Below are 13,446 nucleotides of genomic sequence, written 5' to 3'. Positions count from 1 at the left end.
TTGCATTATAGTATAAAAAGCAACCGTAGACAATACATCATCAAGTAGGCATGGCTCTGTTCCCACACATTGTATTTACAGAAACAGGTGGGCATGGCCAGTGAGTACACGAAAAGATGCTCAACATCATCAGTCATTAGGGAAATACAAATCAAGACTACCATGAGGGGCTGGGTGTGGTGGCTCATGCAGTAGTCTCAACACTTTGGGAGGCTGAGGTGGGTGGATCACTTGAGCCCAGGAGCAACATGGCAAAACCCTTTCTCTACTAAAACTACAGAAATTAGCCGGGCGTGCTGGCATGTGCCTGTAGTCCCAGCTACTTGGGAGGCTGGGGTGGGAGGATCACTTGAGCTTGGGAGGTTGAGGCTGCAGTGAGCCACAATTGCACCACTACACTCTAGCCTGGGTGACAGAGGGAGAAAAAAGGGAAAGAAATTACCATGAGATACCACTTTACGCCCATGAGGATAGCTAGGTGAAGTCAGTGTGGCGAGGATATGGAGAAATTGGAACCCTCATACACTGCTGGTGGAAATGTAAAATGGTGCAGTCACTTTGGAAAACAGTTTAGCTGTTGCCCAAAAGGTTAAACAGTTATCCCAAGACTCAGCAATTCAACTCCTAGGTATATACTCAAGAGAAATGAAAACTGATGTCCACAGCAAAACTTGCATACAGATGTTCATAGCAGCATTAATCATGATAGCCAAAAGTAGAAAAAACCTAAATATCCATCAGTTGATGACTCAATGAATAAAATATGGTATATCCACACAATATAATATTGTCAATAAAAAGTATGAAGTATGCATGCATGCTACAATATGGATGAACCTTGAAAATATTATGCTCAGTAAAAGAAGCCAGTCATAAAATATCTCCTATTGCATGATTCCTTTTATATGAAATGCCCAGAATTGGTAAATCTAGAGACAGAAAGTAGACCAGTAGTTTCCTTGGGCTGGGGCTGGAGGGTGTGAGGAAGAAAGACTGCTAACAGGTATGCGTTTTGGGGGATGATGACAACGCTCTAAAGTTGATTGTGGTGATGGTTGCACAATTTGTGTCTATACAAAAAACCATTGGCTTACACATTTTAAATAGGTGAATTATGCAGTATGTAAATTATATCTCCATAAAGCTCTCATTTAAAAAAAACACCAGACAGGTGGGCAGATATGGGTTATAGTTTTTGAACCCTGATCTAAATCAAAGGATGGCAACAAGTGCCTCCAAGTGATGTAGTTAGCACAACTCATCGACCACAAGTAAATGGGAAAGACAGGGGCATTTCCAGGCAAACATCTGCGTGTGTGTTTCCTTTTCACATGAGCACAGTGGTATTAGAATTGAGTTACAGTAGATCAGAGGCACCAATGAGGAATGAATGGATCAAAGGGGAAGGTAGGATACTTGCTCTTTTGTTTCCTACTTTGGAACACTTCAGAAAATGGGTGGTGACTACTTTTATCTAGATATTTGTTAAAGAAGACCATAAATTGTATCCTCTACTCTGAGACTGAAAATATAGAACATGGACATGTTAGTCCAGACCGGTCTAAAACAAGCTTCACGGGTTCCCTGCCTCATCCCAGATCCTTTGAAAATAAAAAATTTGAACGAATATTAAAGGGCAAGAGCAGCCCTTCTTCCTCAGGTGTCTGGCCTAGTCTGGATGTAACACAGAGGACCCAGAAGCAAGTTTCTCCACCCTTGAGCCTTGCTGGTGATCAGCAGCACCGTAACTAAAAACGTTTCCTCTTCTAGAACACAGGCACGATAGGGAGAGAGGCACTCACTTGTGTGTGTGAAGCTTTATTGTTTTTTGAGACTGTTGTAACAAGTTGCCACTAACTTGGCAACTTACAAGAGAAATTTATTCTCTTGCAGTTCTGGAGGCCAGAAGGGATATAAAATATGAAAAATTTGAATATTTTGGAGGGTAGGAGGCATTTCTCAGCCTACCACAGAAGCTGTTTGACCCAAGAATAGGAGAGGGCTGCACCCAAGTCTTGGAGTTACTTTCCACCTGGATTATGGATTTGCGTTATCTTATCATACATTTCATACCCTCCCCCAGCCACTGTCTTTCTGCCCAATGACACCAAGCTGTTAAGAGGGAGGCCGTGTGCAGCTTTAGAACAGAGGAACTCTGACAGCAATTGAGGGGGGGTTCAAAAACCATGAACTCTAGACAGGTATGAACAAATGACCCACTCAGAAAGAGTAGATTTTAGTGTCTTTGTTTTCTAAAAACCAATTTTGAATATTTGATTTCTTTCCTTTCTTTCTTTAGCTTGAGAGTAACCAGTAAAAGTAAGGAGTCGGGGTTGTCTGATGTCAGCAGGCCCAGTTTCTGCCATTCCAGCTGTGGGCACGTCAGCGAAGGCAAGCGCAGGTTCACCTACGACCACGCTGAGCTGGAAAGGAAAATCGCGTGCTGCTCCCCGCCCCCAGACTACAACTCGGTGGTCCTGTACTCCACCCCACCCATCTAGAGTTTGACACGAAGCCTTATTTCTAGAAGCACATGTGTATTTATACCCCCAGGAAACTAGCTTTTGCCAGTATTATGCATATATAAGTTTACACCTTTACCTTTCCATGGGAGCCAGCTGCTTTTTGTGATTTTTTTAATAGTGCTTTTTTTTTTTTTTTTTGACTAACAAGAATGTAACTCCAGATAGAGAAATAGTGACAAGTGAAGAACACTACTGCTAAATCCTCATGTTACTCAGTGTTAGAGAAATCCTTCCTAAACCCAATGACTTCCCTGCTCCAACCCCCGCCACCTCAGGGCACGCAGGACCAGTTTGATAGAGGAGCTGCACTGATCACCCAATGCATCACGTACCCCACTGGGCCAGCCCTGCAGCCCAAAACCCAAGGCAACAAGCCCGTTAGCCCCAGGGATCACTGGCTGGCCTGAGCAACATCTTGGGAGTCCTCTAGCAGGCCTAAGACATGTGAGGAGGAAAAGGAAAAAAAGCAAAAAGCAAGGGAGAAAAGAGAAACCGGGAGAAGGCATGAGAAAGCATTTGAGACGCACCGTGTGGGCACGGAGGGGGACGGGGCTCAGCAATGCCATTTCAGTGGCTTCCCAGCTCTGACCCTTCTACATTTGAGGGCCCAGCCAGGAGCAGATGGACAGCGATGAGGGGACATTTTCTGGATTCTGGGAGGCAAGAAAAGGACAAATATCTTTTTTGGAACTAAAGCAAATTTTAGAACTTTACCTATGGAAGTGGTTCTATGTCCATTCTCATTCGTGGCATGTTTTGATTTGTAGCACTGAGGGTGGCACTCAACTCTGAGCCCATACTTTTCGCTCCTCTAGTAAGATGCACTGAAAACTTAGCCAGAGTTAGGTTGTCTCCAGGGCATGATGGCCTTACACTTAAAATGTCACATTCTATTTTGGGTATTAATATATAGTCCAGACACTTAACTCAATTTCTTGGTATTATTCTGTTTTGCACAGTTAGTTGTGAAAGAAAGCTGAGAAGAATGAAAATGCAGTCCTGAGGAGAGTTTTCTCCATACCAAAACGAGGGCTGATGGAGGAAAAAGGTCAATAAGGTCAAGGGAAAAAACCCCGTCTCTATACCAACCAAACCAATTCACCAACACAGTTGGGACCCAAAACACAGGAAGTCAGTCACGTTTCCTTTTCATTTAATGGGGATTCCACTATCTCACACTAATCTGAAAGGATGTGGAAGAGCATTAGCTGGCGCATATTAAGCACTTTAAGCTCCTTGAGTAAAAAGGTGGTATGTAATTTATGCAAGGTATTTCTCCAGTTGGGACTCAGGATATTAGTTAATGAGCCATCACTAGAAGAAAAGCCCATTTTCAACTGCTTTGAACCTTGCCTGGGGTCTGAGCATGATGGGAATAGGGAGACAGGGTAGGAAAGGGCGCCTACTCTTCAGGGTCTAAAGATCAAGTGGGCCTTGGATCGCTAAGCTGGCTCTGTTTGATGCTATTTATGCAAGTTAGGGTCTATGTATTTAGGATGTCTGCACCTTCTGCAGCCAGTCAGAAGCTGGAGAGGAAACAGTGGATTGCTGCTTCTTGGGGAGAAGAGTATGCTTCCTTTTATCCATGTAATGTAACTGTAGAACCTGAGCTCTAAGTAACCGAAGAATGTATGCCTCTGTTCTTATGTGCCACATCCTTGTTTAAAGGCTCTCTGTATGAAGAGATGGGACCGTCATCAGCACATTCCCTAGTGAGCCTACTGGCTCCTGGCAGCGGCTTTTGTGGAAGACTCACTAGCCAGAAGAGAGGAGTGGGACAGTCCTCTCCACCAAGATCTAAATGCAAACAAAAGCAGGCTAGAGCCAGAAGAGAGGACAAATCTTTGTTCTTCCTCTTCTTTACATACGCAAACCACCTGTGACAGCTGGCAATTTTATAAATCAGGTAACTGGAAGGAGGTTAAACACAGAAAAAAGAAGACCTCAGTCAATTCTCTACTTTTTTTTTTTTCCAAATCAGATAATAGCCCAGCAAATAGTGATAACAAATAAAACCTTAGCTATTCATGTCTTGATTTCAATAATTAATTCTTAATCATTAAGAGACCATAATAAATACTCCTTTTCAAGAGAAAAGCAAAACCATTAGAATTGTTACTCAGCTCCTTCAAACTCAGGTTTGTAGCCTACATGAATCCATCCATCAGTCAAAGAATGGTTCCATCTGGAGTCTTAATGCAGAAAGAAAAATGGAGACTTGTAATAATGAGCCAGTTACAAAGTGCTTGTTCATTAAAATAGCACTGAAAATGGAAACATGAATTAACTGATAATATTCCAATCATTTGCCATTTATGACAAAAATGGTTGGCACTAACAAAGAACGAGCACTTCCTTTCAGAGTTTCTGAGATAATGTACGTGGAACAGTGTGGGTGGAATGGGGCTGAAACCATATGCAAGTCTGTGTCTTGTCAGTCCAAGAAGTGACACCTAGATGTTAATTTTAGGGACCCGTGCCTTGTTTCCTAGCCCACAAGAATGCAAACATCAAACAGACACTCGCTAGCCTCATTTAAATTGATTAAAGGAGGAGTGCATCTTTGGCCAACAGTGGTGTAACTATATGTGTGTGTGTGTGTGTGTGTGTGTGTGGGTGGGTGGGTGTATGTGTGTTTTGTGCATAACTATTTAAGGAAACTGGAATTTTAAAGTTACTTTTATACAAACCAAGAATATATGCTACAGATATAAGACAGACATGGTTTGGTCCTATATTTCTAGTCATGATGAATGTATTTTGTATACCATCTTCATATAATAAACTTCCAAAAACACATATTTTCTCCCTGATTTGCTTGTAAGTGTAAAAAAGAGGTCACAGGTGTCCCTGGGGGTGGAGGACTAGTGCTCTTTATTAAACACAGCACAAGAAAGATAAAGCAAATGCTGCTGAAGAGAGGGCAAAGAGGTTTCTATCGGTCCTAGAAAATGGCTGTGCTAAACAATCAGAACACTGCAACCAGTAAGTAAAAAACAAAATCAAACTAGGCAGATTGCCCAGAAAACTAAACCCTAACATCAACAGGATCATGAAACAAGTAAAGCATATGCTGGGTGTGAGTGCCAGCCACAGAGAAAAGTGCCCTCAATTAAAAAGAGGCAGTTGTCCCCAAACACTAATTTTCAGCTGATAAATAATTAGCATAATCACAGAGGGTGTGTACACATGCTGCAGAAAACCACACAAAATAATAGGCAAAAGCTTGAAACCCAAGAATGTAAAAGTACACATGCCAGCTCTGTATTCTTCAATCTTGTTTTGTGGATTACGTCCTAGGAAAACAACTCAGGTCACTAAGTACTAGAAATTGAATAAGTGACCAACACTTTGTCTTAGAAATTGGTCATAGTATTACCCGTCTAATAACATCATAAGGAAACTAGATTGGAAAGATATTTTAAGGGGAAAAAATAGGCCTACTTTCTTTGGGACAAAGACAATAAAAATGGATAAATGACAAATCTCAGTACACTTTTAGTTAACTCAAGAGGGCAAGAGGCATTTTGTCTTCAAGAATCTGAAATCCTTTAAAAAGTATTATGGGTTTCATAACATAAGAATAAAATCATTCATTCAGGCAAATGACTTGAAGAATGCTTGAGGAATCAATGTCACGTCACAGTTTAGAAATGTTCTCATGGCTCTGGAAACTTATAGTACATTTGGGAATTTATTTTTATTCTTTCCTCCAGCAGAAGTATGGCCTAGTAAGGTTTATTGGACTCCTCAGTGTTAAACATATTACCAGACTTTTGGGTTTCACAGGCCAGGAAATTAAAAAAAAAAAAATCCTTGATCCCAACACAGGGATGGCCATTCTTCTATTCTGCGAGCTAAGAACACTTAAGGGAGGGGGAAAAAACCCCCCCAAAATCCAACCAGATGCTACTAATGTTCTATTTCCTGATCTGGGTGGTAGTGCATAGGTATGCTCACCTTATGATGAGTCACTGAGCTGCACACTTACTTGTGAATGTGTGTGTATATATATGAATGTATGTACACAATTCTTCAATGCAATATTACTAAAAGAAGAAAAAACCCCTGCCATTTAGTACCTCTACTTTTCATAGGAGAAAACCCATTTTAAAAGGTGGAAGGGCTTAATCTCAGACTAAAATATATTTGTTTTGAAACATACCTATATTATCCTTCTTTTTCCCATTTTCATTTGTACTAGAATAAACTAATGAACACATGTTGTTCCACAGATTGGTATTTGGGAAGCAGTGATAGCTAGTAATTGCTATCATTGCTATCATTTGAGTGCCCAATATGTGCCAGCAACTATTTAAAGTGCTTTAAAGGAACACACTTATTTTCAAGGCAATCTAACATGATAGGTACTATTAGTATATCCTTTACTTCAATGGGAAAATTAAAGAACTCCAAGACCCCACTTGTCACATCTCCCCACCTCCAAGCTTATGTCCCCATATACTGTGCTTGCCCTTCTAGACAGCCAACCCAAAACACACTGGTGTCCCTCTGAGACTTGAATTGCTTTAGCAATTCTCCACCGCCCCCCACCATCAATTTTCCCCTTTTCCACTGGAACATACATGTTATTTCTCCCATCTTACAAAATTTTCATCTGTACTTTCTCCTCCAGCTACCACCCAATTTCTTTATTTCCCTTTACAGCAAAATCCCATGAGCGAGTTGGTTATTAGTTATTATTACTTGTTTCCAACTCCTCTCCTCCCACTCACTCTTAAACCCACTCAAGCCTAGCTTTCACGCTCATTCACTGAAACTGCTTTTGCTAAGGTCACCAGTGACTCCATATTGATAAATCCAATGGCTAACTCTCAGTCCCATTCTTATTTGACACTTCAGCAGCTTGACACTTATTCGCAAAAACAACTTCAGTTTGGTTCCAGGACATGATACTTTCTTCTTCCCATCTCACAGGCTACCTGTCTCTTTTGCTGGTTTTACCTCTTTTCCCTGACTTTTGAACATTGCTCTAGTTACCCCAGGGCTTGCTCTTGAAGCTTTCTTTTCTCAGTCTATACCAACTTCCTTCATGATCTCAACCAATCTCAGGGCTTTCAATGACACCCATATGATGACTTTCATGGACAGAAGAGATTCTTCCTGCCCGCTGCAACACTCTAAACTCATATATACACAAGTGCTAACCTGACATCTCCCCTTGATGCTCTAGCAGACTGTATTTTTTTCAAATACAGGTGTATTTTTCAAAGATATTGTACTGTATTTTTCAAAAATATTCTATTTTTCAAAGACAGCTGCAAGATTATCTCCCATCTCACACGACCTTTGGCAATGTCCCCTCCCCTAGAATCAGAGCTAGCTTTAGGACTCACTTGTGATCAACGCAATGTGAAAGAAGGGACACTGCATGGCTTGGAGGCCAGGTCAGAAAAGATCATGCACTTCTTGAGTCTTGGTACACTCACTCTTCAACAGTTCCCGCCAGGGACCCAGCGGCCATACTTGGAGAAACCTAAGCCACATGGAGGCCATGTGAAGGTGCTCCCATAGACAGCAGCCAGCTGAGTCCTGCCCGCAAGTCACTCCAGCCCCCAGCCATTGGAATTTCCCAGCGGAGGCCCAATCACAATGGCATAGAGACAAGCCTCCCTGCTGTGTCTTGCCCAGATTCCTGACCCACAGAATCCTTGAATGTAATAAAATGCTTGTTTTATGCCATTAAGGGTGGAGTTGTTACAAAGCAAATAACCAGAACAAATGTGTACTAAACATCTCAAACTTAATGGGCCTTAGACCAAACTCCCAAATTGTCTTTTCCTGTTTCTCCATCCTCCCCTGCCCTGTAGACTTTGTTCTTACAACAGTCTCTTCCAATTCAGCAGAATCCTCTATCCTGTCAGCATCAAGCCAAAAAAAATATTTTTTGAGACAGGGTCTTACTTTGTCGCTCAGGCTGGAGTGCAATGGCTCCATCTCTGTGCACTGCAGCCTTGACCTCCTGGGCTCAATCAATCCTCCCACCTCAGCCCCCTGAGTAGCTGGGGCTACAGGTGCGTGACATCATGCCTGGCTGATTTTACTTTTTGTAGAGACGAGGTCTCACCATGTTGCCCAGGCCTGTCTCAAAACTCTGGGCTCCGGTGATCTGCGCACCTTGGCCTCCCAAGTGTCGGGATTACAGGCATGAACCACTGCACCTGGCCAGCAAGCCAAAATCTTAAGAGTCATTCCTGACTCTCTCTTCTTTGTCCGCATCCAGTGAATCAGGACATCCCTGATGGCTCTACCTTTAAAACCTTATTTGAAGTCCAGCCACTCTGCACCACCTCTACTGCTACCACCCTAGTCCAGGTGTTTTTTTTTTTTTTTTTTTTTTTTTGACAGTCTCGCTCTTGTCAGACCCAGCTCTGTTGGCCAGGCTGGTCTTGGAACTCCTGACTTCAGGTGATCCACTTGCCTCGGCCTCCCAAAGTGCCGGGGTTACAGCTGTGAGACACCGTGCTCAGTTGCAGGGGGGTTTTAAAACTCAAAGATGGCTGGGCGCTTTGGCTCATGCCTGTAATCCCAGCACTTTCAGAGGCCAAGACAGGCAGATCACCTGAGGTCAGGAGTTTGAGACCAGCCTGGCCAACATGGTGAAACCCCGTATCTACAAAAAATATAAAAATTAGCCAGGTATGGTGATGGATGCCTGTAATCCCAGCTACTCGGGAGGCTGAAGCAGGAGAATCGCTTGAACCCAGGAGGCAGAGGTTGCAGTGAGCCAAGATCGTGCCACTGCACTCCAGCCTGGACGATGGAGTGAGACTCCGTCTCAAACAAAACAAAAAAACCCAACAAAACTCAAAAGACATGGGTTTTAAAATCCAACATCCTTCACTTGGGATGCTGTCAGTTTCCCACCATGTCAACAGCTCACTTCCTCCCTCAGTCTGTTCACGTCATAGCCAGAGTGATCCTTTTTAAATGTCCTATCATGTTACTCTTCTGCTGAAAATCCTCCTGCAGCTTCCTTTTTCTTTTGAGATGGAGTCTTGCTCTGATGCTCAGGCTGGAGTGCAGTGGTGCGATCTAGACTCACTGCAAGCTCTGCCTCCTGGGTTCACGCCATTCTCCTTCCTCAGCCTCCCGAGTAGCTGGGACTACAGGCGCCCGCCACCACGCCTGGCTAATTTTTTTATTTTTGATAGAGAGGGGATTTCACCATGTTAGCCAGGATGGTCTCGATCTCCTGACCTCGTGATCTGCCCACCTCAGCCTCCCAAAGTGCTGGGATTACAGGCGTGAGCCACTGCGCCCGGCACAGCTTCCTCTTTTGAGGGTAAAAGCCAAAATACTTAAAATGGTCCACAGGACACACCCCTTCCCTATAGACCTTTCTGACGTCACTTCCTACTTAACTTGGCTCTAGCCACATTCGCTCCCCTGCTGTTCCGCAAAGGCTCTGAAACATTCCCTTACCTGGAATACTTTACCCCCAGACATACACATGGCAGACCCCTTATGCTTTCTCGTGAGTAGTCTTCTCTCCTAAACTACATTGTTAGTCATGTATTGTATTAAGATGTTTGGGTATAACTATACATTCTGTAAATACCAAGTCCCTGTATCTGTCTTAGTGCCTAGAACAGATCCAAGGACACAGTAGATAAGACTTAAGGACTATCTGATAAATTAATGAATAAATCTGCTGCCATTTCATCCAAATACAAAAATTCCTCCAAAATACAGAGGAAATAACCAATCTTTTAAAATCCAATCATAAGATAATCATCATCTTGCTATATGAACACGTGCAAGAAAAGGACAAATTTATCTCTGTAATTCTTTATTAAAAATACTGCTGTACACATAGAGACTGAAAACAGGATTAAAGATGAATAACACAAATTGGGTCATGACATTAGAACTTAACACACTGGTGCTTTTTAGGGAAGTTGTTGACATCCAAATCACAGAACCAAGGTCAAAAGCAAAATACAAAGGTACCCTCAAGAATATTTACAATGAAGTAAATACACTAACAGAATTTAAAACAGGTACAAAATATTGAAATGACCAACATTACATGATTTCAAGGGTTGTCCTTTCTGTGCTTTTATCTGTCACGACAGGAAGGTGTGGAAAGTTTATATCCTTAATTTGACTACTCTTGGATATTAAAATCTTTCTATTAATTAAAAAGACTTTTAGACAACCTCTTAAATGGAATTACACTATGGAAAACAGGGCTCCCCCAAAAACACCTAGGCAGAACTGAGAGTTCTTTGAAAACCATTCCCAATAAAAACTAAATGAAAAATAAATATAAAACAAAGCTTAAAAAAATATGCATTACCTGACACCAACCTTTTCTGGCTGACAATATTTATTCATGAAAACATATCAGCTGTCTACCTTTTATATGCAAACCAAGTCCTGAGGTTAACTAGGGGCTGAAGCAAACTAGCATTTAGGATGCAAACATTCTTGGATTTGTGATGTAAACTTGCCTTGCACAGGGAAGTTTGCTGGTCTATACAGAATGAGAAATTCAAGCCCTATTTTAACCCCTGCCCTCTTTAGCTTTCACAAAACATTGGTCCACAAATTAAATTTTCAAAAAGTTCCCAGACCCCAAAACTAAAATAGATGATCCCCTTTCATTTTCAAAGAAAACAATATTGGAAAAAATCTCCAGCCCGCTTATAAATTAAGCATTTCATATTTCTTCTAGAATACAAGTAGTTCTTTTTTGTACAAAAGAATACAATATGATTTGTCAAAAAACATATAAAAAGACAGCTGCTCTTCCTCAAATACATGAGCTAATGATAAAAGACTTTTTCATGTTAATGTCTCCAAGTTCTTCTTTTTACATAAAAAAGAACATTATGGTGGCAAATGTTAATTATCCTTTTAATATTGAACATTATATTCTTTTAAAATCCATCCAGATCAAATGCAATAATTTTCTTTTTAACTCAACAACTGATGCTACCAAACGTGGACTCAATATACTTGTTAAAACGTGTAAAGCGTGTCTCTAGTCTTCAAAGCTTTCAGGTGAAGAGAGGTGCTTTTTCTTGATGCAAATCTCAAGGCAGAGAATATCATTTTAAAGCTTATAAAAAGTGGACAGAGAAATATTAAAAACTTCTCTGAAATATACAAATATGTGTAATTATTAAAATTGAAGACAGTAACATCAGTTGCAAGTGCTTGGAAGTCTGTCCTGACCTTTTGAGTTTCCACATTTTCTTCAGTTGCATGGTGAGCACCCAGTGCTAGTAAAATATTCAGTGCTGGGAAAGGAGATATAGTCTTCATTACTGTTTTTTAAGAAAGAAAATTCCTATGTATTTGGCAGTCTTCAGTATCAAAGTATAGGTATTTCATTTACTAGAAATTCCATGAATACCCAAGTTTGGCGACAACTGCATGTCCAAATATTAAGAAAGTTAAGAGGACGAAAACTCCAAACTTTTGAGATGGACTTATTCAGGAATATCGCACAGAGTGAGTTATTATCAAAAGTACTATTACTTTGGGCTAAGCAGTGACTGCAAAGGCACAGCAGATCGTTATCCCTCCAAATTCAGGCTGTAAAACATCAGAAAGCTCTTGATACCAGACCACTGCTGAGTTTAGTTCATCTTCTGAACAGTGTCTCTGTGTCTGTCTCCAGTGTAAAGGACCATAATAAAGCTGTGGTTCAAAGAGCAGAACTTCATAAACCTCCCTCCCGCCCCCCCAAAAAAAAAAAACAAAAAACAACAAACTGCAAAGAACCTAAAGTAATATACACCTGAACTTTAGGCCTTTAACACAATTTCTTAATTTTCTCCTATTTAAAAAATTTGCATAAATGTAAATGTATCTGACTAGCAGGCAAATGTCTTTTTAAAAAGGCTCTAGTTGAATTTGAAGGAAAGAGCTATACATGCTCCTTCAGTTACTGTTTATCTGATCTTTATTCAGAAAGGATTTAAATCAACTAACAGGGAATTCATATCCAACAATTCACTGGTACTTTCTTGGTATGTTCTTAAGAACAAAACAAAACAAAAATCTCAATTTGAACTAACAGTGGGTGGCATACAGAGAGCTTGCATACAATACTCTTACAAGAATTACGTACTATACTGAACTTCTATGAAATTATTTACCTGGTCTGTAATGTTATTCAGGGCAACCCGTCCCAAAAAGAGCAAATTCTGCAACCCTCAATGGCAAAAACGCTGCCCAGCATTGCTTCCCAAAAATGTCCTTGCAAAGTTTCCCATTATAAGTATACAATGTGGCAAAAGTTCAAAGATCAGAAAAAGTCTTTAAAAAATTAAAATTAGTGCATATACAAGTGGAAAAAACAAAAGCAGGAACATCATTCACCTGATGGTGCTCCTAAATCTAAAATAAATTCTTCACAGATAACAGCCTCCAATGGCAGCCATAGCTCTTGGGTAAGTGAAACATTCTTCCTTTCAAGTAACAGTGTACCTGACTGAAGTGCAAGCAGCTTTGCTCATCTCCTGTTCGTTTCCCAAATGTGAATGAGATGATGAAAAGTTCAGCTGTAGTGCAATTTGCTATTGGTTAAGGTCTTTAGCCATGTCCTGCGTGCTTTTTTAGCAAATACTACAACTGACCATTTGCAGCTGCAATCAGTTCTTGAAAAGTATTTTCAAAGCAGCGCTTTAAGTCACTGTAGGTCACCACAAGTACACTCTTCTCATCTCTGGAAATCAGGCTTATTTTTTCTGGCACACCAGCATCTAGCTGAAACAATATATACACAAAATATGAAATTCATAACATGCAGAAAAGAATTTATCTACGTTTGCAGCAAAGATAAATAAAATATCTAAATTTTTTTTGTCACATTCCCTTTCAGATATCCATGAGTACATTTATATCATTCATCAGTATGCACATAATTTTCGACTCAGACATTTTT

At 40.8% G+C, this 13,446-nt stretch overlaps 2 protein-coding genes across 13 annotated transcripts in view; one reads left to right on the top strand and one right to left on the bottom strand.

The window, feature by feature from the left end:
- FLT1 (fms related receptor tyrosine kinase 1) overlaps positions 1-5,324 on the top strand; it is a 195,012-nt gene extending 189,688 nt beyond the window's left edge. For all 6 annotated transcript variants that reach the window (XR_010150625.1, XM_009426791.4, XM_009426790.5 and 3 more), the window contains one exon: positions 2,300-5,324. Coding sequence is in view for 5 of the 6 variants with exons in the window: in XM_009426791.4 (XP_009425066.1) it covers positions 2,300-2,501 (202 nt within the window). In the remaining variant the exon portion in view is untranslated. The remainder of the gene's footprint in view (positions 1-2,299) is intronic.
- A 4,997-nt stretch (positions 5,325-10,321) lies between these two features.
- The window catches only part of PAN3 (poly(A) specific ribonuclease subunit PAN3), a 157,255-nt gene continuing 154,130 nt past the window's right edge, over positions 10,322-13,446 (bottom strand). For all 7 annotated transcript variants that reach the window (XR_010150628.1, XR_010150627.1, XM_009426786.4 and 4 more), the window contains one exon: positions 10,322-13,268. Coding sequence is in view for 5 of the 7 variants with exons in the window: in XM_009426786.4 (XP_009425061.3) it covers positions 13,128-13,268 (141 nt within the window). In the remaining 2 variants the exon portion in view is untranslated. The remainder of the gene's footprint in view (positions 13,269-13,446) is intronic.

Source organism: Pan troglodytes, chromosome 14, assembly GCF_028858775.2.
Source record: "Pan troglodytes isolate AG18354 chromosome 14, NHGRI_mPanTro3-v2.0_pri, whole genome shotgun sequence".
Classification (NCBI taxonomy): Eukaryota; Metazoa; Chordata; class Mammalia; order Primates; family Hominidae; genus Pan; species Pan troglodytes.
The sequence above is the reverse complement of the archived record's forward strand: the minus strand, read 5'-3'. Positions and strand labels throughout refer to the sequence as shown.